Source organism: Paroedura picta, chromosome 1 (genome assembly GCF_049243985.1).
Source record: "Paroedura picta isolate Pp20150507F chromosome 1, Ppicta_v3.0, whole genome shotgun sequence".
Taxonomy (NCBI): domain Eukaryota; kingdom Metazoa; phylum Chordata; class Lepidosauria; order Squamata; family Gekkonidae; genus Paroedura; species Paroedura picta.
The window spans coordinates 141295665-141318904 of record NC_135369.1 but is presented as its reverse complement, the minus strand read 5'-3'; the positions used below and the strand labels follow the sequence as shown (position 1 = coordinate 141318904).

The window sequence follows — 23240 nt, the reverse complement described above, 5'->3', positions numbered from 1 at the left end:
CAGTGGGAGCATCTAGGTGATGGCACTTTTGGTGACATGTGACTTCCAGGGAGGTGGTAAGGAAGTGTGGCCTGATGGCATCACTTCTGGAGTGTCTTGAAGCCTGAAGAATGTTTCTGGGCTTTCTCAGTGGTTAAAAAGGTTAAGGAAGGCTGTTCTAGTGTGTAGGAGAGAGAATAAATTTACAGCAAAACCCATGGAAGTAATTCTCAAAAATATTTCTGCTTCCAATGCGATACACAGTCCTCCCTTTCATCCTAGTGACAGCCCCTGAGGTTTTCACCAACTTTGTAACCATTGTTAATGCCTGTTTACACAGTCTAGGGTCCAAGATTACTTATAGCTTGAAAATTGTGTGGCCGACACAAAAGAGATTACTACATGATTTTAAAACATCCTGAAGGCTGGACACTTACAGGTAAATATAGACAAATTCAATCTCATCTCGATTGAAAAGATAACTTTCATAGGATCTGTCACTTCTCCTTAGCAAACGCTTCTTTCTTCAGAAAGGATTTTAGCAATCTGTCTATGGATTCGTTATTTCTGTTACAGACTCCAGTGGCCATCTTTGACCACTGTAGTGTCCTCTACAGCAGTGGTCCCCAATCCCCGGTCCGGGGACCGGTACCGGTCCGTAGATCAGTCGGTACCGGGCCGTGGCTCCTCTTCGTCCTCCTCCCCGGCTGCTGCCTCGGGGGCTGCCCTGTCACTCTGCCGCCGGCTCACCTTTGGTGCTCTTCAGTGGCCGCCATGGCTGGGACTTCCCCTCGGCGTGGCACTGCGCAGCTGCTGCTGGCAGTGCTCCCCAGTGGGTGGCAGGAAGTCAGGGGTGCCAGCGGGAAAGCAAGTGGAGCAGGGGCTCAGGCGGCGACATCCCTCGGCAAAAGACTACCCCCCCCCCCGGCCTCAGTAAAATTGTCAAGCCTTGACCGGTCCCTGGTGATAAATGCAGTCTGTAAAGATGCAACTTGCTTCTCTTCCTGTACTTTTTCGAAGTACCACTCTATGAATGTGGATGCAGAAGTTGGAAGAACAGTGCTCCAATCTTTGCTCAGCTTGATCTCATGTCCCCCTTCCATGTTGTGATAAGTCAGTTCACTGTTCTCCCATGTGAAACCGCACAGGTAGCATGACAGTGAAATCCAGGGCCGAATCTGCACGGAGCTATTTTTTTTTCTGTTGTTGATCCTGCTGAATTCGGATCGATTTGAACCAGAGTCTTTGTGCTCCCCCCCCCCCCCCGACTTGAAATAGAAACCCATCTGCACTTGAGCATGAGGCTGCAAGTGAGTGAGCAGGGTGGCGGGTGGGAGATGAGATGAGCGGAGATGAGCCAGCAGCAGCCTCTCACAAAATGAGGCAAATCTCTGCTGCTAGAAGTGTGGATTCTGGAACACAGTCACCTTAAACTTAAAAAAAAAAATCTTGCAACCAGGAACTAGAAATTCTTGAACTGGCGTCCAGCCAATCAGGGACAGACTGCTGACGTTATTCTGGGAAAACACAGATCTGTACTTTAATACTGGGAGCCCTCAAACCAGCTTGATCATTTATACTGAGTTCGCTCCTGGATATCTTGGGGGAAAGATAGTGTCACCATGGCTCATTCAGATTGTTTGCAGATGGAAGATTTAAATCGCCCAAAATCAAAATGGAAATCGCATTCAGTGTAAATGGCAGGGATTGAATTGACCTGGGATTGCAATAAAAGCTCTGTGCATATTCCGCCCAGGTTTCATGAATTGCTGTTCACTGAGTAGTCACCTGTGCAGTCACACATTCCCCCTTTCTGTTAACTTTTTTCTCTCTCCTGTTATTGCTAGAGATATATCTCTCCAGCAGTAGCTTTGAGGAACTAGTAGAGTTGAAAGGGGCCATAGAGGCCATCTAGTCCAAGCCCCTGTTCAGTGCAGGATCAGACTAAAGCATCCAGGTTAAGTATCTGTCCAGATGCTGCTTGAAGACTGCCAGTGAGGGGGAGCTCACCACCTTCTTAGGCAGCCAATTCTACTGCTGAGGAAGGGGTGCCCCCCCCTTCTTCCTCCTGTTGCTGCCAGAAAAGCTGGGAATCTGGCATGGAGGAAGGGAGCAGCCTCCACTTTCTTGAAGCTTCAAAAAGCCTCTTTGCATCTTGCCTGCACACATGCAGAACCCACGAGAGGCTGTATAGGGGATTGCTCAATGAACAGCCCCTTAAGATAAGTGCAACCCTGTTTTCCTCATTTCAAAGCGCTTAGGGATCAAATAAATGTTTTATGACTACTTTAGTATGCTTATCCAGGGAAGAGAGAGTTTATTATATTTTCAGGCCCAATGGGCCATTTACTCTCTCAGTTAGTGATGACTGGGAGCCAAGGAAGCGCTGTTGAAACATCCAGCAATGCACTCTGCTCCATCTCTATTAATATTAAATTGAAAATGTCAACAAGTGCTTTGGAGACACACGTCTAAGTATGAAGAGAACACTGCCATCTTAGCCGCTAGTGGTGTGAAGAATGCATTGTGTTTGCAAAAGCTTCTGTTTTTAAAAAGCGCATGTGGGTTGGAAGACCGTTGATTTTCATGTGATGTGACTATTTCAACCTATGGCAGATGTGGTTCTTTCACAACTTTTCACCCCACTGCCAGAGGCATCTGGAGATTATGGTCTGAACTTGGCCTAGATCAGCTTCCCTCACATCTTGAGAAGCTGTGGAGCAGTTGTCTTGTGAAAAGTGGAAGATTCTGACTCTGCTTGATCGATAGAAACAGAATTTACTTACTCATATCAATGTTGCCACAAATAAGTTAAAAGCTGTCATTGGCTGAAGCAGTCTTGTGTCTCAAATTTAAAGGGGAAGAAATGATTAGTGTGGGAACTATAAAATGAGAAGATTTGGCTTTTTAAAGACAAAATGTACTAGTAGTTTGCAAATTGTCTGTGGAATTTGGAATTCATTTCCAAGAAGAACTGTGTGGTATTCGGTTTGTAATTTTATCGGGGTTTTTATTGTAGTTTTTGTACTTTATTGGGGTTTTATTGTAGTTTTTATTGTTGTAACCTGCCACAAGCCACTGGGAGTGGCGGGATAGAAATCCAATAAATAAATAGGATCACCACCATCCTCAGCTACAGGTGACACTGGACTGTCTGACTACCTGTATTGTTAGAGATTATTTTCTGTCATCTTACAGTTTTGAGCCTCATTTGAAGATGTTGAATAATAATAAGCTGGGTAATCAATTAACACCTAAATTGTTTTTGTTCTCTTCTTGTCAGGAAGATGAGGTGATCACTTTGTATAATTTGAAATTTTAATTTCATTAAATTGCTGTGTGAAGTTAATTTTTCAGATGCATGCCACCACTTTATTTTTAGATGTGTTAGAACAGTACAGTTTGGGATGAAACCAAGGAGAGTGTGTATCAGATTGCAAGCTCTTTTCAGTCATAATAAAACTTTAAGAGCATTCTTAATTTTGCATGTTTGGACAATTGTCATACTGCATGTAGTAGTCTGTTGTTTTGTTTAAATCCCTAGAATTGGTGTAGTACTGGTGTGTGGTGTTTGAACTCTGACAGCCAAAAAAAAATCAAATGATACACATTTTGTATTCATATGTACAGAACATTCTTGATTAATTTTTATGTGCTCTACAAATACATTAATGTAAATGCACTGAATTATGCTCCTGTAGTAGCAATGCTAGAGAATAAATCTACCAACATCCAATTAAGGGGCGAGAATCCTTGTTCCATGCCCCCTCCCTCCTCCTCCTCTTCCCCCCACCCACCACTCCTCACCCCCCTCTCCTTACCTGCTGGCTGGGATGGCCCCGCCCCCACCAGTCCCCTGGAGCCAGCCCCACTGTTTGGAAGGCAGGGTGGCCTCAAAGGAATAGCTGAGGCCAGCCCAGCCCAGCAATGCACAGCACTGTGCATTGCTGTGCTGGCCCCACCCCCATCAGTCTCCTGAGGCTACCTCCACTCTCTCATAGTGTTCTCCTGAAAATCTTTCTCATCACCGTCACTGTCTTATGCTTCTTTAACCAGCTGGCTTGGCAAAGTTTTACTGTTGTTTAAGCAGCTAATAGTGAATGAATCATAGAATCATAGAGTTGGAAGGAACCTCATGGGTCATCTAGTCCAACCCCCTGCACTATGCAGGACACTCACATCCCTATCGCTCATCCACTATAAACTGCTGCCCCCTTGAACCCTCACAGAATCTCCGTCAGATGGCTATCAAGCCTCTGTTGGATAGAGGTGACCCTTCTGACAGAATTTGTGACTCCCCATCACTAAAAGCAGGATGCTTTCTAAAGCCTGGGGAAATTTTCAATAAAAATGCCCCGCCTCCATTTTGACACCCCTAGTCAATACTACTTCTGTGTATTCTTTCATGGGACACAGTATGAATGAATGATTCTATCCATTGCCCTTCACATTCATTGCAGTCAAGATTCCCTATCTCCTCTACCCTTTTACTCCACGCTCAGGATTCAGTTCAGAACACAAACCTTGACACTTTATGAAGAGTGGATTGTTTTGAAATGTGTATCGTTTTGCTTGCTTTGGCTGTGCGTTCACAAACAGACTAGTGGATTCAGTTACTTTCAGGTTGCTTACCTTTTTGTTTTAGTACCTGAAGTCAGGCTCTTTGAAGGATCCTCTGCTAGATGACCATGGAGATTTCGTCAGAATGTGCACTGCAATGAAGAAGATTGGTTTGGATGATGAAGAGAAGCTGGATCTCTTCCGAGTGGTTGCTGGTGTCCTCCACCTTGGAAATATTGATTTTGAAGAAGCTGGGAGCACTTCTGGTTAGATTTGATCTATTTATTATTATTTATTATAATTGGATTTGTATGACTACCTCTCCCAGCAAGCTGGCTCAGGGCAGTTTGCAACATTGCTTAATACATATGAATATTAAAACACAACAATTAAAATACAGTAGAATTCCAATTCCCTTATGATGGCAAAGTTTATGGTTGATTGCCTTAATCCAGGGGAGGGGGGCCAAACTCGATGATGTTCTACCATTTGTTGGCCCAACCAGATGCCTGGTAGAAGAGCTCCATCTAGTGGTACCTTCGGAAATGAGCCAGCTCCCAAAGGGCCTGTAATTCTTCCGAGAGCTCATTCCACCAGGTGGTGGCCAGGACCCAGGTTGAGGCCAAACATAAGGGTCAGGGGTTTCCAGCCGGTTTGAATTGGCAGAGCGAAGTGCCCTCTTCCGGGTATAGTGAGTTAGGGAGATAACTACTCACTTCCATTGTTTAATTAAATCATGCTACCTGTTCATTGAAAAATCAGTTGTATTTAAGTGAAGAAATAAAGTATTTCAGACTAGTAGCCAAAGTTGTGACACCCAAATTTTTAGTTGTGCTACAATTCATTTCTACATCAGTGGGTATTTGAAGGGTTTGAAAATGAAAGACTCTTCCAGTTAATTCACAAATTGACTCATTTTCAAAATGTTTGCACAAGGTTCTGCTTTATTATTCTTTTAATTTAATAAGGAGATTTTTTCCCTTGTTGGGCAGGGGTGGGAACTCATGCATAGTAGAAGGGATGATCTGAAGTTATAACTGATGTGTAAGACAACTCAATTGACTGCATAAAATAATTTATATTTGCCAAGAAAAAATAAAGAAACAAGAATTTCAGCTGACATTTTATTATCTATTTATTTATTTCTCATATTTATATACCGCCTTCCCCTCGTGGCTTAGGGCAGTTTACAGGAAAAAAGGAAGCCACCAGACAGATACACAGTGGTTCAGTGAATAGCATCAGATAATAGCAACAGTAATAACAGTAGTAACAATAACATCCTGTGACAATGATAACCTCACTAAGAGTTGAAACGTTAACATGCCAATTGTGACCCATAGGTTAGCCAATTCAGGATTGCCCTTTGATGGACATATCTGTATGGGAAGAGTGGGCTCTGAGGCCCAGTAGATGATGTTGATTCAGTTGACTTCAACCAGATACCCAGCAGAAGAGCTACATTTTGCAGGATCTGAGGAACTGTCCTGACTCTGGCAGGGCCCGGACCTCATCTGTGACATGAGGAAGTTTTGCTCTTCAGGTGGAAATCTTTGTGCCCAAGGAAATATTGGTCTGGATCCAAGCTCTCATAAAAGGGCTGAGGTTGAGAGAGAACCTCTTGAAATACAGTTCTGTCTCTTATAGCAGAGGTCAGGGACCGCCTGAGGTCAGGGACCGCCTCCGGGGGTGATGGGGGAGCCGACGGCCCAGGTGCTGCGCATACGTGCGACAGCTGCGCGCAAACGTGCACGTGCAGTTGCCGCACATGTGCATTTCACCACCAGGTGGCGCTAACGCACATGCGCACATGCACGTTTTCACCACAGGGGGTGCAACGTGCATGTGCGGCAACTGCGAGCACACGCGTTTGCATCGCCAGCGTGCCGGCGGCCGCGCCTACTTCTTCCCTTCCTTCTCAGTGGTGGGGGGGAGGCAGGCGCGGCTGCTGGCGGCCCGGTACCGTGGCCTTCTTGGCCCGGTACCGGGCCGCAGACCAGGAGTTGATGACCCCGTTTTATAGTATACACATTTCGCAGTTGAAAATAGGCCCACATTTTAAACACCACAGTTCTGTATGTATTTTCTAAATAAGTAACAGCCATGTATTAAGATGGTCATCAACTGATACGTTTAAGCGTGGAATTAAAAGAGAAATACTTGTTCTACAAAAACATTGGTATGAACTTTCTCTCTGTGGGTTGCCTTTCCCAATAAAATTTAAGCAGAACACAAGCTATAGTGTATACTATCAGTAACTTATTATTTGATGCAAACATACATGCTCTTTCACTTGAGGCATACACGCAGAAAGAAAATTGGCTGGGCAGATATATGTATCCGTGAAACATATGTTCATGACATAAACTCGGAACAAAGTTTGAGTCCAGTGGCACCTTGAAGGCCAGTAAAATTTTATTCAAGGTACTAGGGACCAAGCCCATTGCATTCAGGAATACAATGGGTGCTAGATTGGGATGCACCTGGCCGTTTCTCTGGGCTTCTTTCAACTGGTGGATCATGCGCCAGCTGAGTTTTGAATCAATTTCAGTGCAACATTGTTGACAGTGGCAAGGCAAGAATCTCTGCTTTATTCTTTTTGCAGCCTCTTTAGATAGCAGCTGAATAAATCACAAAGGTTGCCATGCACATCATGAATGGCAAATCTGCCTTTCCAAAAATGTACCTTCTTGTTTTATGTCTCAAACTGTGCACATTGCCTTGTTGTTTTGCCTTACTAATTAGTTTGTGAGGATAGATACAGGCAGTTTAGGGAGAGTTGGTAGGTTTATTTACTTTTAAAGGTAACTTTTTAAGCCAGTGTGTTCAACTTCATTCTCCCTGGATCTGCTGCTTGCATCAGGTGGGTGTACACTGAAGAACAGATCCAGTCGGTCACTAGAATGCTGCGCGGAGCTCCTTGGGTTGGACCAGGATGATCTGCGGGTCAGTTTAACCACCAGAGTGATGCTTACGACAGCAGGGGGCGCCAAAGGAACAGTTATCAAGTAAGTGCCTGATGATAGAGTAATTATGTCTTCTCTACAAGCAAAGTTCTACATGCTGAGCATAAAAATGCTTCCCTTTTAGCAATTTTGCTGTGTCTTCACTTGCATCTGTTTATGGGGGTTGGGAGAGATAGTAAAATAGGGTTGCCTTGCATCTGCAAGATGCATCGTATTTTCCTGTTGGTAATAAAACATCTGTTGCCCTACCAGATTTATTTGCCTCTCCTCCTCCCTCGGGTGGGAATGAACGTATCTTTGTAATAAAGCTTAAGAGGAAGAATTTTTTTTTTGTCTGTTTTGTTAATAATTAAGCTGTCAAATGTTGGGAAAAGTGAAACTACAACAAGTCTCTGTACAGCTTGAATCTGTATTTGCATAACAATAATGGTTTATAAGCTGGGAGACAGCATGGTGTGTGGACTCGGTATACAATTTGCAGAGGTCTTTGGAACTTTTAAAGACTGAAATGAGGAATATGAAGGCTCAGTTAATTCTACAGCTGGGACTTTCCCCGTTCACAATGTATTTGGATTTCAGGTTCTCCTAGACATGAGTTATACTGATAGGTTGCTATGTAAGCCTGTTTGGTTCATCAGTTTTCCTGTTCAAATGCGTTAATTGGTGACATATTTTATGTGTTCACTTCATCGATTAGCTGATCACCGTCTGCGTGCCTAATCTTACCAGGGATTGCTTGGTAAAAGAAGCTTGTCTATTTTTCAGAGGGACTGGTTCACTGTTCAATTAAGTGCACCATCCAGCTTTCTGATTAGTTTTCAGCACAGTGTTGACATCAAGTAACATACGTCATTCTTCATTTTGCATCTGAAGAATCAGGCAATTGTACCACATTTTCTCCTCTGTGATTATCTACTGCTCCCCCCCACACATACACACCAGAACTCTGCCCTGGATGATCCAAGGCTAACCGGATCTAAACAGATCTCAGAAGCTAGGTAACAGTCACCCTGATTAGCACTTGAATGGGAGACTACTAAGGAAGTCCAGGGTCACTAGACAGGAGCAAGCAATGGCAAGCCATCTCTGTCCATCTCTTGCCTTGACAATCCCATGAGGTTGTCATAGGTTGGCTGTGACTTAATGACACTTTCCACCCCCACCATCACTAAAGAAAAAGAAAGAAAAAGCTCCAGTGCAGCAAGTGGCAGCGGAAAAGGTCCCTGCATCCTGAAGAACAGGCAGCATTGCAGTTATGGATCCTCTCCATCCCTCCCTTCCTTAAAATTCCATTCAGGTTTTCAGCAACAAATCAATTGGCAATCTGTTTAGCTTTGGCATTCCGTTTACTATTTTTTCCAGAATTGGAATGAGGTACAATAGTTTATAAATGGATCATTAATCCACCATTTCTGTTGATTCATGCAGTTGGAATGTCTTGTTTCCCTAAATACAGTAAGTTAGAGTTGTTTCACGTTAACGGTAAATTGCGCAAGTCTGTTGAAATCAATGTGTATAGCTTTAACCCGTTTTTGTAGGAAATGTCACTCAAAGACACTCTTTTTCCCCCTTACATCTCATTCTGGCAGTATATAGCTTTGCTGGTCCATGAGAGTGCAAAGACTCACAGCCTAGAGTATATCAGATTTTCCACTGCCTTGTGGAACTGGCAAGGGTTAGGATGTCTTTGGTCATTGTTAACAGCAGTATGTGCTAAAACAAGCCAAGCAGCAGGAAAGGTTGTGATTTGAAACATAGGAACACTTCTTTCATTTCTTGCTTAAAGTGTAGGCTCAAGATTGTTATTATTGCTCCAAATATTTGTGGAATGCAATTTCTATATTTTCCCTAGCATACAGACCAGCAGTTGGAACCCAGAGTCAAATCTTTCCCCCCCTACAATGAATTCAGAAGCAAGGGAGAGATATGAGATAGTGGTGGCAGTGACAACACTGTGTTAGCTATGGAAATGGGGAGGATCTTGGAGCATCTTCAAAGATCTACTTACTGACCAGGTTTTAGCAGCTGTTTAGTTTCAGGACTTTTTACAAGGGTGCATCGTGAAGTACATGATTAATCTTTAATCCCTCAACATTATTCTTTGTGTACCATTGTAACTCCTATGCCATTATAGATTCCATTTTAGAAACATTTTAGAGAAAATGAACTGGCACTTCCTTGTTAATAAAATTTCCTTTATGTGCTATGTGATATCAGTATGCATGGAACGACTTCAGTAAATGTTCATAACTGAAGTGGAACTCATGCTACAGTATGTAACTTCCTGAGGTTTACCATTTCAAGCATTTGTTTAAAGAAAAACTGTACTGATCTGGAGAATTTAACAAGCTATACAAAGTCAATCATAGAAATAAAAAAGCCTCAGGGCTTTACTGAGCATGGAAAAGATTCTGAAGTGTAAGGATGTGCTTCTGGCCACCAAGGATTCTATGTGCATGGCTAATAGATAAAATGATTCCTTTGGTGGGATATAGTGGAGAAACAGTATGTATGTTTTTGGCTGATTCCACATGGGTAGAAAAGGCCGCCATATGGAGGCATGGCAAATCCCCCTGCCTTTATGACGTTGCTGCCAGGCCACCACTCTCCCAGGCCTGGTGTGGAACGGCTCCCAGAAGCCCTGCACTAAGAGAACGTGGATTATTCCATGTTCCCTTTCGGTGCTGCAGGGGCAGACAGGGCCTGTCCCGCAGCAAGCCTGTTAGGAGGTATGCAGGGGACAAACAATGCCCTGAATGACTTCACGGTGCATCCTGGCGTGCAGGGTGGACCAGGGCATTGTTTGTAGGAAAGTGGTATTGTGTAGAACAGGGGTAGTCAACTTGTGACCCTCCAGATGCTCATGGGAATTGTAGTCCATGGACATCTGGAGGACCACAGGTTGACTACTCCTGGCACAGAACACAATCCTACCATCCAGCAAACCACAACCCCCCCTCCTTCTGCACTCGGTGGAACCTACTTGCCGCCACCATGTTTCCTGGAGGGGACTCCTTTCAGTGGGACACCCATGTCCTGTTAAAATGTGTCCCACAGGGGAACCATTTTTGCACTGGAGATAATACAGCACTGAAATGTGTCCCCTGTGGGGACTCTGTATGGTGTGGAGCATGCAGCTCTGCAGTATTGTACCGGTGGCAGCCCAGAATGGTGCCACTGGTGCGGAATCGCCCTTTGTCTTCAATACTCCCTATGAGCAATCAGAAGGAGTGAAAAGGTTACGCTGCAGGTCAGAAGTGAGGTGTGGTTTTAAAAATGTGACAATATACCAGCATCCATTCCTCAGTCCAGCATTGATTACTGTTCTGTGTTAGGCACACAACTGATCTGGAATTGCTGAAGGAAAGCAAAGCGATAGTGTCAAAGCCTGCATTTTGTATTGTTTTTTCTGTTAGAAGCCTGGAATGTACTAGAGCATTTTAATGATTTTTGTTGTGCTTGTCTATAATTATTGGGAACTCTAATGTCTTATATAAAAGACTGACTGCTGACATGACAGGATTATGGTGTAGAGCTTTAAAGGTGTCAGAAGGGGAGTGTTAGGGAACCTTCCCTCTATTTATAAGATTCCTGTCAGTCCTTATTACTGTAAGACAAATCAAGAGACAGTACATTAAGGCTGATTACTCTCTAATGTAATGTAGCTGCAGTTATCCCTCCTAATGAATGAAGCCTTTATTTGCCTAATGTATCCTCCTTAATACCAAGTAATTTCGATTTCTGTTTATGGTTGCTTGCCTTTCAGGAAACATTTGTAAAGTATATCCTGGTTCCAAACTGCTCTCACCCCTTTCCCCCAAGTCTGGTTTGGCATTGAATTGTCTGCCCTATAGGCTTTCCTACCATTCCTCACCATTGAACTAGAGAAAAAACATGCACAAGTTTGGGGGCAATCTGGGAAGGGTTTCAGTTCAAATAAGATTACAGTTTTCAAGGGGTCAGTCTAAGCTGACCAGAACTCAAGATTTGCAGCATGGCTCTCGAGATTTATTCATTTACTTTTGCACCCTGATTATGTTGAAATAGATATTGGTGCTCCATGCAGAGGTGAGGAGCAGGGAATAAATGACATGTTTTTAATATGATGCTTAATGAGTCATGCCTGTCTTGAGTGAGCCACTTTCATATGGTGACTAACTTGAATGTCCTTCCATTTTCAACATTTCTTTTCACAGTTTCCCCCACATATGAAGAACCACTTTGGGTTATTGATGATGGATGGGATGCTTCTTCCATAACTTGTTGGGTTTTTTTGCAAGGGGGGTAGAAGAGCTGGGTAGTGCTGAGAGAATTTCCTCCCTCTCCCCCTCCCCCTCCTCTCAATAACATTCTGATGCCTGGCAACAGCAGTGTTCCATTATGAAGATTGCTTTGTGTAGCCTTGACCATCTGCAGCTTGGGTGCCATATTCCCCAGGCAGTTGGCTTCTTCTACGGGGGTCCTCATGAATAGTCATCAGTCTTTGTATCAAGGAAAATAAAGGTACTTCAGGGCGAGGGCAGTGCCTTTCCAGGAAGCCTTGCACAGACATGTGCTCATTCCCAGCTGGACAGACTGGTTTTCAGTGATGTTGTCCCATAGTCAAATGTGATTTGTAAGGTGATATCACTGTCAGGGAGATAAATTAATAACAGAAATAGGATCTAAAAAAACCCCTTGTTTGGTTTTTCTGGAAAATACTGGAAAGGCCCCTGGAAAACACATTCCCATCCCCACCTGTTTAGAAAGTTTACTGCAGAAAAATCAGACCAGCCCTAAATAATACCTACCTGAAACGCTGGCTCTACTTTCTATGATCAAGCAAGCTTTTGTTCTCTTTTAAGGTTCCCCATTAAGATCGACAGTTTTGATACTTTGTATATGTGTACACATTTGTAAAAACAGGATTTTTGTACTGACTTCTGCAGGTCTTGATTAGAGATTTTTATAGTTACTTTTCATCTTTTTGATAGCTGTACTCTATAGCCTTTCTCAACCTTTTTGCTGTTGAGAAACCCCTGAAACATTCTCCAGGCTTCAAGAAACCCCAGAAGTGGTACGGTCATGCAGCATATGGTTGGGAAGCATAGCTGTGGACACGCCCACTCGGGGCCTCTCCCCTTCCCACCCCCATTCAGGCCCATCAGCCGTTTTAGGAGGAGAGGGCAGTCAACATGACCATATATGGCCATATCACCCAATAAATGTTTGACAAATTAGAAAATATATTAAACATTAATTAGCTCCCACCCTTTTGGAAACCCTTCCAGGGCTGTCAAGAAACCTCAGAGTCTTGCAAAACCCCGGTTGAGACTGTATTAGCGTGGATGCATACAGGAATAATGCTAGAGAGCTGTGAGGTGCTAAGAAGCTCAAAGTTGCAAAAAAAAAAGAGAGGAGAGGACCTTTTGTGCAGCTTTGCTATCTGTGCTTCTGGGATTCTGTGCATAGAGATAAAGAAGCTGTGGAGTTTTGAGCTAATTCATACAAGTCGCATCCTGCAGCAGCTCCTTGGTTTGGACCATTTCTAAACCAGCCACCATGCTCTGCTGTTTTAGGAGTGCCGTCTTTTGGGACCACATTTCTCCTGATGGTTTAGCAGGTATCGTGCTGCTGTTGTGGAAATTGGAGCTGCTACACACATATAAACCGCCCTGAGCCTCCGGGGAGGGCGGTATAGAAGTATGATAAATAAATAAATAAATAAATATCAATGGTGCTTATGTGCTTGCCCAGCATCACCTGAATGGTTTACAGCAGCCCCCACTTGCACATCCCTGCTTTCTGATTTGGACAAATCTTACTGAAGTGTGTCAGTACTGTGTAGAAGAAGCTGGTAGCCCTGTCTGTCGACTTTGCTTTTTGGTGATTTGTGACATTACATTTGTCCTAACATTAAATCCATTCTAAATGTGCACTACCTCCCCCTTTTGTGCCATGCAGAGTGCCCTTGAAAGTAGAACAGGCAAACAATGCACGTGATGCCTTGGCAAAAACGGTATACAGTCATCTTTTTGACCATGTGGTGAACAGGGTCAATCAATGTTTTCCTTTTGAGACGTCATCCTTTTTTATTGGCGTTCTGGATATTGCAGGCTTTGGTAAGTGTATTTTAATTATTCTGACTATAATCCTGCCATTAAGCAGGTATCATTTTTATTTTTGCATTATGCTAAGTGCAGAGCGAGTACTACCTAGTTAATTCCTAGGGCTGTGCCTGATATACGTAATGGAATTCAGTGAATAACTTCACCAAAGAAAAATACAAGTACAGCATGTTGGTGGCCTACAGTTGTCACAGGTTTGGCAGATGCATTTCATTGGCTTGCAGCCTCCTAGCTATATTCTGGATAAGTACTATTAAGTTATGTTTTAAAAGGTTGCTTAGTACGTTTTAAAAGGTTGCTTAGTAGTTTTGCCCATCTCTTTAAAAACAAACCAGTGACAAAAAAAAAAAAGGATTCATTCTCAATGCTTGCTGGAGAGCTTTCTTTCATATAAATACAGGATGATGCTTGGTAGCACATGGAAAGATGCTCCCGGTGGCTGTTGTATATAAGACTGCTTTCAAAATGGAAGTTCATTTGTATCTTCCATATGCTGAGAAAGCCACTCCATATCACTTCACGATATCCTAGATTTGTGAAGAATATGATTCTGCCCCCCCCCCCCGGTCTATTTCTGTGCCCCACTGGGGGCATATAGATCAGGTTTTGCACTTGTTGTACCCTGCCAATGAAACTTTGGAAATTCTGAGTTGATTAGCTTGGCCATACTGGATTTGCTGGCAGGGTTCAAAAGAAATATGATATAAAATGTGCCATTTTCCATTTATATTTTAATTTCCATTTTAGACTTTTGAGGAACTACAAATCTAAAACTGTTTAAAGCCTGAAAGATCTTCCCAACACAAGTAATAGACTGTAGCTTATACGTTTGCCATTGTGCTACATTTGCTCTCACATAGGGGGCATGTCACTTGCCTTGAGCTCAACAGAAGCTAAAGGGGAGAAAAAGAAAAGGGGAGGCCATGTGTTCTGAATCTCTAGCAGGGACTCATGGTAATTGTAGTCCATAGATGGAGAGCCACAGTGACCACCCCTGATCTAGATGTAGTTGGTGATCTTAACTGGAGAGGATTAAAACACTGTCTGCATGCAAGTAATGTTAGTTATCTGATCAGAGCACATATTTATATTTTAAAATTCAACTATGGTTTAGTCTAACTTGTTTAAAAAAAATACAGCTCTTACTGTGCAGAACGAAAGACTTGATGTTTTAACTCAGTCTCCTAATTTGCCATTGTGTTACAAGAGCACTCTGTGTGCTGAATTCTTCCACTTGAACGTTTTTCATCACTTTATTTTGCAGAATATTTTGAACACAACAGCTTTGAACAGTTTTGCATTAACTACTGTAATGAGAAGCTGCAGCAGTTCTTTAATGAAAGGATTCTCAAAGAGGTAACTTGGATCACGCCGTGAAGTTGGCTGCTTTTGGAAAGATGTTTTTTTTTTTTCTGAGTGGAGCACATGGAGGCCACTGCACTTGCTGCTTTTACTGTGTATGGCCTCATGTAGGATGACCCCTGGCCATGTCACTGGGGATTACCATGTAGGTCGACTGCAAGCCGGTTCCAAAAGTTGTACTCCGTTTTGAGCATCATCAACAAAATGCGTTTGATTTTAGTTTACATTTTATTTAAAAATCTGCCTTTGAAAAACGTGGATGAGCTTTATCAGAATTAATCTCGCGTGCCTCACTGTTTTCTCATTAACATTTACTGTTGTGTGCACACACTCCGAGTGCCTTCAAGTCTTACGGTGCCATCCTACCCGGAGCTAAGTCCTTCTAAGCCCATTGACTTAGAAAGGATGTAACTTATGCCAAGGATCGCAGTGTTACAAAACTTGAAAATGGAGAAGAAAAAGGTTTAAATAATATTTTCATTTTTTGGCTTGTTCTTCTAAGTGTACATGATCCAAAGGGAGGAACGATGCTGCTAGATAGGCTGCAGGAATAGAATAATTAGAAAAGGGTTCATCTTAGTAACAACTGTAGCAACTGGAAGGAGACCGGAGACATGATTGTTGAAGATACCCAGTGGTCATATATGGTCTAGGAGAATGAAAGAGATATGGGAAGAGACTTGCTCCATTGCCCCAGAGCGTCACACTAGAACCAATGAGTTGAAATTAATTCAAAGGAATTTTCAGCTAAACACCCAGAAGAAGTTCCTGGCAGTTAGAGCAGTTCCTCAGTGGAACAGGCTTCCTTGGGAGGTAGTGGTTTCTCCTTCTTTGGAAGTTTTTAATCAGAGGCTAGATAGTCATCTGACAGAAATGCTGATTTTATGAACGTAGGCAGATTGTGAGTGGGTGGGCAGGAAGGGATGTGCTAGTGATTGTCTCTTGTAGCCCTTCCTTGGATATCCAGGGAATTGTTGATTGCCACACTGGGATGGTATGTGAATTTCCTCCAGGCCAGACTTAATTCTGGAGACTTTTGGTGAAATTGGGGTCACTGTGGGTGGGCAGGTAGTTGTGAGTTTCTGCATTATGCAGGGGGTTGGACTAGATGATCTTGGATGTACCTTCCAACTCTATGATTCTATGACCACAGATTGCAGTGTTTAGGCACTTTACACAAATAATGTTTTTGGTATTTCAAAGCTATTATGTGTCCGAAAGGTAAGATCGTTTAACATTACAGGACAGTACACCACAAGGGACTTCTTCCATGGTGCAATATGCCTGGCAGAAAAGAAATATAGGTAGGCCAGAATAAATGTGTTGGTGTGCAGCAGGTTACCAAGAGACATAAGAACATGTGCACTGAAGCAATACTCCCATGACGATTTCAATTTTTCCATTATAGGAGCAAGAACTTTACCAAAAGGAAGGTTTAGGTGTCAATGAAGTACATTATGTAGATAATCAAGACTGTATAGGTATGTATGCTCTTGGTTGTATAAGAAATGAGAAAGTTTATTGCTGTATTTATATCCAGTGTAATAGATAATCAGCAATTGATTATCTAGTCACCCATTATTCTCAATGTAAACATATTTATTGAACCTAAGATAAGATGTTTCCCATGCAATTCAATCTCAAGTGAATACGAACAAATCCAAATTGCTGTCCCCCCCCCCCATTTATCTCTGGAATCTGTTAACCATTTTTAGTATGCTGTATATTAATTTACCCTCACACTTTGTGTATAAGTATGAACTGATTACTTCCATTCCGTGACATTGTATCTAAGTAAGTGTGCATTCACACAAAAGCTCATACCTAGAATAAAACTTTGGTGGTCTTAAAGGTGCCACTGGAATCTAAATTTGTTCTGCTGCTTCAGACCAACATGGCTGCCCACTTGAATCAATCTATATCTATATCCAGTTTAAAATTGGTACCGATTCAAGAGGAAAGCTGGGTTTGAGGGTCTGTAGAAAATGGGTATCAAAATGGAGTGGATTGTCCCTTGGGGTTCTGAATGTTGATAGCTACCATGTTAGGGTATTTTGGGACTTGTAACTGCTAAACTCACTGTGGGGTAGAACTATAGATTACTTTAGTCACCAGTAACGTTCTATGCAAAATTCTAGGTATCATCGTTGTTGGTGGCACTCTGTGTGTAGTGCAGGTTTTTGATTCAGCAACATTGCCCCTTCAACGACAGTCTGGCCCAAGATTGTTTTAGGACTAGTGGAGTTTTGTATTCAGTGGTATGGTTTTATCATTACACTTAACTTATTGGCCTTTGCTACACAGATTTGATTGAAGCAAAATTAATTGGTGTTCTGGATATCCTGGATGAAGAAAACCGTCTTCCCCAACCAAGTGATCAACACTTCACGTCAGTGGTACACCAGAAACACAAAGATCACTTCAGACTCTCAGTAGGTTTATTTTGTATATCAACATTAATTGGTTCCTAGGTCAGGGATTGACATAAGCAAAAGAATCTCTAATTGTGCCACTTGACTCTTTCTGTTAATATTTAAGTATGTTTTCATGTATGAAACTGGTAATGTGTTTCATTTTTTTCAGTTCTGGTTTAAGGTGTGTGTGTGTGAGTGTACGTTTGAATTCAGTGTGAAAATGTATTTTCTCTTGAATTTGAGAGTTATTTTAACCACCTGATTGTCAAGTTTAATTGTATTGCCCAGAAGATGCCAGAACTAAGAGGATTCTTGTGTTGGATGACCACCTAGCACTCATTGTTAAGCTTTACTAAATTACAGTGTTCTGGCTGTCTTTGAGGGGCTTTTCGCACGCCTTCAAAATCGCACAATCATTGCCAATTGAAAACGCTACTGATTTGCCGTTATGCACAACGTCGTTGACAATCTGCCACACACCTGAAACCGATCCGCAAAAAGCGCTTCCTTGTAGCGCTTTCAGGGAAATCCCCAAAAGTGGATTCACCCTCCGGAAAGCGATACACTCCTGCAACCAATCTGCAACACTAGCGAAAAAGACCTGTGCGTTAACATAGTTGCGGTTTCTACAAAGTCCCTCCCCCTGGCTCTCTCCTCTGATCTTCCGGCGAAGCGATCGCCATTTTTTTTTCTCCGAGCGAGCGGGGATAAACGCACCAGCGAGCCTCTTTCTGTTTAGAGGCTTCCCCGGCTTCAGTCCCTCCCCTTCAGTCACTAAGCACAAAGAACAGAGAAGCCCGTTTGCTGATGTATTTTCCCTTTATTTTGTACACATTCATTCAGCTGAAAATCGGGCCTGTGAGGGGGGGGGATTTTTTTTTTCACTTGGGGGGAGCGTGGCAACGATGAAATGACAGCTCAAACACACCAGGCAGCTGGATGGGTTTCTCCGTTGCAACGAATCAACACAGATTCGTTGCAATGGGTCTGTTTTTTTTTTTTTTAACTTTCTTAAAGGGAAAGGGGCTGTTTGGGAGCATGCTAACGGCTGCCCATTGGCTGCTTGATGGCCAGGGGCGGGACGAGCTTGGCAATAGTGCTTCCTTTCTAGCGATTTTTGCCGAGACCGGAAGCCTGTGGGAAACGCTACAAAACGCAACTGGATTCCACTACAAAGGCAGGTATGCATAACGACAAATTCCACTATTTTAAATGGCGATTTTTCATTCAGCAACCAATTTGCTACAAAGATCCCGGTGCGGAAAGCCCCTGATGTTTACCACCCAGAGAACTCACCCAGGTGTTATGCCATGCTGCCTCCTTGTTTTTTGCCACACAGGCTGGCTCTCCTGATCTTTTCCAATAACTACACCGGGAGCCCTTGCCCCGCTCTCCCCCCATTTGCCCCCAGGATTTGTGGGATAGCAGAGGGACAGGAAGTCAAAACTTCCCGCCATTTGTTTTACTTGTCAATCATTGTCATCGGAGAAAACTTCCAAATCGTCCTCCAGCACCATTTTGTCTCATTTGAGACTTCAAGACTGAAATAATTTTTTTTAAATGTTATCGTGATTGCGTTATAACATAAAACCTTTGTAATACAAACAAGGGGATAAACATGTGGGCTGTTTTATCATGCCATTCCTCCCCATACACACATGTAGACTGTCCCCGATTTCACTAAAACCAGGACACAAGAGAAAGAAGGAAAGGTGTTGACCAAACGGGGGTGGGTGGGTTGCTGTTTTGGAATTGCATCTTAATGTGATTGGATTTTTTGTTTCAAGTTTATGAGGGCAGATGATGGAAGTGACACTCTGGGGAGAGGGTGGGAGCAATGCTTGGCTGGGGACAGACTGAGTTTTCACCCTAACACATGGCCCAGTTCGGACACACACACCTTTGGATCCTGGCAAAAAAAGCGAATGCAAGTTTCTCCATGTTACTTTGCTGCAGGACAACTGAGGGCCTGAGTCAGGCCAGGCCTGTGTCTGCCCCAGACTGGGTCTGATTTCTTGTGTAAGGGGAATTTAAATATGCATGCAAACAAGCATTGATCGCAACCTAATTGGTTGTGGAGAAAACATCTTTGACAGTCTTTTACGTAAGTGGCAAACTGTGCACGTTGCTGCCAGGATTCTACCCAGGTGTGGGCACTGATCATGTTTTAGGGAAAACTGCTATTGGCATGTTTGTTTAAGACAAAATTGGGGGGGGGGGCAAGGCTTTGGTGGCAGTCCTTGTAGTAGTCTTTTATCTTTCAAGGAAGATAAGCCTAATTTGTTTTCAGTAAAAATTCTTGGTTACTGTATAGTTACTGGGCATGGTTTAGCATTCTCTCTCTAGTTTTAGGAGAAAAGTGATTATCATTGACAACTTTAGGCAATTTAACACTTTCTTCAAAATGTTATGTTCCTTATGGGAATAACTGAAGGGAGATACATTTATAAATCCAGTGAATGTTTTCTGCACATCTCTCTATTATTCTGGTCCCACATGTGGACTTGAATCAACTGCCTATAAAACTGGTCAGTGTGGAACCTGCGTGGGGTGGGGCTTGCTAGAGTAATAGAATACATATTCAAATTATTGCTCTTCCAGTTAAATACATTTAATTATTTAAAATAATGCAGACCTGCTAACAAGGCGTTCCAAATGAAAATATTACCCATCTTGATTTGTCTGTCTGTCTGTCGGTCTGTCTATTGCCACTCTCCTTAGACTTGTGTCTATCAGTTACACAATTTAACATATGTCTATGAATTACACATTAAAATGGGGGAACTTGTGGTGTGTAATTGCAGGTACCTAGGAAGTCTAAACTGGCCGTTCACAGAAATGTCCGAGATGATGAGGGCTTTATAATCAGACATTTTGCAGGAGCCGTATGCTATGAGACGGTAAGAGAACTTGACTTCCTTAAGTGTGTTGTTTTCTGTATTTGCTTAGAAATAGTTTAGTAATAAAGGATCAATTCAAATAGGTAGTCCTGTTGGTCTGAAGCAGCAGGATAAATTTTGAGGCCAGTGGCATGAGCTTTCTTATGCACCCACACTTCTTCAGACACCATGTCAAGGTTTGGCAGATAAAGAAGGCTCAGCTGTGTGAAATGCAAGGAATTTTATGTTATGTATACAAGCTTATTGAGGTTTATAATGCATTAGTCTGAGAAGCTTACAAGATTTAATTTTATTTAAAACGTTTTATACCACCTTTTCAATTTCTGGCCCACAGGTCAGCTAACTAGCATAAAATTGTGTAAAAATGTTTATTAAAATACTTCACAGTCCATAAAATCCAGAAAAAGTATGACTGTAATCATTGAAGGCCTGTGGAGCTGATTGAGGGCTATAAGTGAGCTAGCAATATAATGGATACGAGATGGGGAAAGGAAGTGAAATGATGTTCCGTTGCCAAACAGACCATGTTTCTTATGGATTGTTAAGCTAGTAGGTGACTTGAGAGCATGAAAATTCCTGATGTACTTCCACTGAGCCACAGCTCCTAAAAGGTCGCATGCAGCTGCTTACCCTCCTTTACTTGCATACGCTTGTCATTCCCACAGACAAAAAGGCTTCCATCCATTGATTGTCAGGTTCCTATCTTCCCATTCCCACTGCAGCCCAAAATACTCCCTTGAAAAGCTGTTTTTGGGGGGCAGGAAACCCCCAGGAATAGAATGGGGGAAATCTATGAAACTTGTCCCCATCTTTCATTCGCAGAATTCTTTCTTTGGCTCCAAGGCATACGTAATATAATTCAGGCATAATGATTCTGTTTTAAGTTGAATTGTAACAATCAGTTGATTATCTGGAACTCAGCTGACTAGCATTTGTATTAGAACTTCTTTTTGCACCAGGATGTACAGCTGTACTTTCACCTTCAGCTAAATGACTTACTTGACAGTACTGATGAAGGTTTCGTATTTGTAGGATCTGTGATTCCGCAATTGCACATGCAAGTCATTACGTGCTAAAATGACGCATATGGACTGTCTCTCATACATAATTGTGTCATTATCTTCCCTAGACTCAGTTTGTAGAGAAAAACAACGATGCTCTGCACATGTCCCTTGAATCTCTTATATGTGAATCCAAAGATAAATTTATCCGTCAACTCTTTGAATCCAACACTAACAACAACAAAGACTCTAAACAAAAAGCGGGAAAACTTAGTTTCATCAGCGTGGGAAACAAATTCAAGGTATGTACTTGCAAAAAGCCTTAATTTGATGTATTGACTTTCATTTAAAATGGTAATAATGGGACTGTAATGATGGAAAAATAATGTGCATTTGGTTTTGCGTGGCCCTCTTATCTGTACCAATCTAAACTTGCTTACTCAGAATTCAGTGAGCTTTGATCCAGAATATCCATGGTTAATAACCAAGGATGAATTTAAGGCTGCAGCCTTATTGCCCCTTTCCTGGGAATGGGTCAAACTGAATAATATGAGGCTTGCTTCCATAATCCTTATAAAGTCATTGAAACTCATGGTTGTGATTTCCACAAGTTAATCATTCATTAACTTATTGTAGTCTTCCCTGAATCTAGTGCCCATCAACTCCATTGGGAGCTCCAAGTCTTAGTATTATGAGAGAGGAAGAAAAAGCCTTTTCTTTTCTTCCTCTCCCACCAGCCTAATTTTATACATTTCCTCTCCCCTTCCATGAATATAAAGTATTAGAAGTTGCTCTAACACAGGAATCTAATCCGTTGGAGAAAAATTATTCTCAGGGCAATCCATTCCTCTCTTTCCTGAGCAGTAGTATTTGATGCTTTTTTTCCCTTTGGTCTTTGCTGTACATCTAACCTCTGTACCTTCTGTATGTTAAGCCTTCTCTCTTTTCTGCTTCCTTTCCCCATTCATCAGTTCTTATTTTAGTTGGCTTATACCAGCTCAGGATGGCTGGAGGGAGCTATAGGGAAGTTGAGAGGAAAAGCAGGTAAAGGTAAAACCGAGGGCTGCAGGTAAATGTATTGCATTTGTGGACTGCTTATTTGTCAAACTGCTGTAATTTCAGCCAGTTCGCTCATTTCTAGCACATCACTTTTGCTTCACATAACACTAGAGAATTGTGTCCATACTTACAGCAGCTTTTGGAGTTCTGTACTGATTTTTCCTCATTAATCCATATATTGACCAGGAATAAGTCTGCCCAGAGAATTTCCAATGGGACAACTTATTAGGCATGCAAAAAAGGAGCATTTGGAAAGAAGGGTGCATAATGAAACTGAACAGTGAAATTTGGTTTAGAGCCTGAGGTCCTCTCCAGCCCTGATGTAGTAACTAGATTTGCAGATTCTTGTTTAGTTTGGAACATTATGTTTATTTGCTGAATGGTGACTGTTGTACATAAAGAATTGTACAAGTCTGCTGGGGAATGGGAGAATCATCCCCACTTATTCCCACTGCTGGAGAGTGGGAGAATTATTCCCTTTACCCACAGAAATCTAGGTGGGATTCAAGTTTATAGGCATATTTGAATTTTTGTGCAAAAAATGTAATGCCAGTCAGCTTCATCCCCCCGGTAAATCCCCTGATAGTTAACTAGTAGATATGAAGGTGAAAAATGGTTCACACTAAGCAAACATGATGACATCCTGTCATTATCTTGTAAGAGTGCAGCATCTGCTTTAGGGATTGCTTTTCCAAATATTTGAAATATATTCTGAGTTGTAAATGATGGGGGAGCTAGGTGGGGGAGTTGTAGGCTTACTGCTTCCAATCCAGAAATCCATAGGCACTCTAGTGACGCCTCCTATATGCTTTCCTGCTGAGTAATTGCTGGCAAATAGCTCCCTGAGTGCTGCAGTTATTGATTGTAAACTAGTTATGCTTTATCATCAGAA

At 42.3% G+C, this 23240-nt stretch overlaps 1 protein-coding gene across 6 annotated transcripts in view; it reads left to right on the top strand.

The window, feature by feature from the left end:
- Nucleotides 1-23240, top strand: part of MYO6 (myosin VI) — a 139652-nt gene that overhangs the window by 66075 nt on the left and 50337 nt on the right. For all 6 annotated transcript variants that reach the window (XR_013225953.1, XM_077306360.1, XM_077306353.1 and 3 more), the window contains exons 11-18: nt 4625-4805; nt 7403-7547; nt 13449-13606; nt 14877-14968; nt 16383-16455; nt 17279-17406; nt 20193-20288; nt 21418-21591. Coding sequence is in view for 5 of the 6 variants with exons in the window: in XM_077306360.1 (XP_077162475.1) it covers nt 4625-4805; nt 7403-7547; nt 13449-13606; nt 14877-14968; nt 16383-16455; nt 17279-17406; nt 20193-20288; nt 21418-21591 (1047 nt within the window). In the remaining variant the exon portion in view is untranslated. The remainder of the gene's footprint in view (nt 1-4624; nt 4806-7402; nt 7548-13448; nt 13607-14876; nt 14969-16382; nt 16456-17278; nt 17407-20192; nt 20289-21417; nt 21592-23240) is intronic.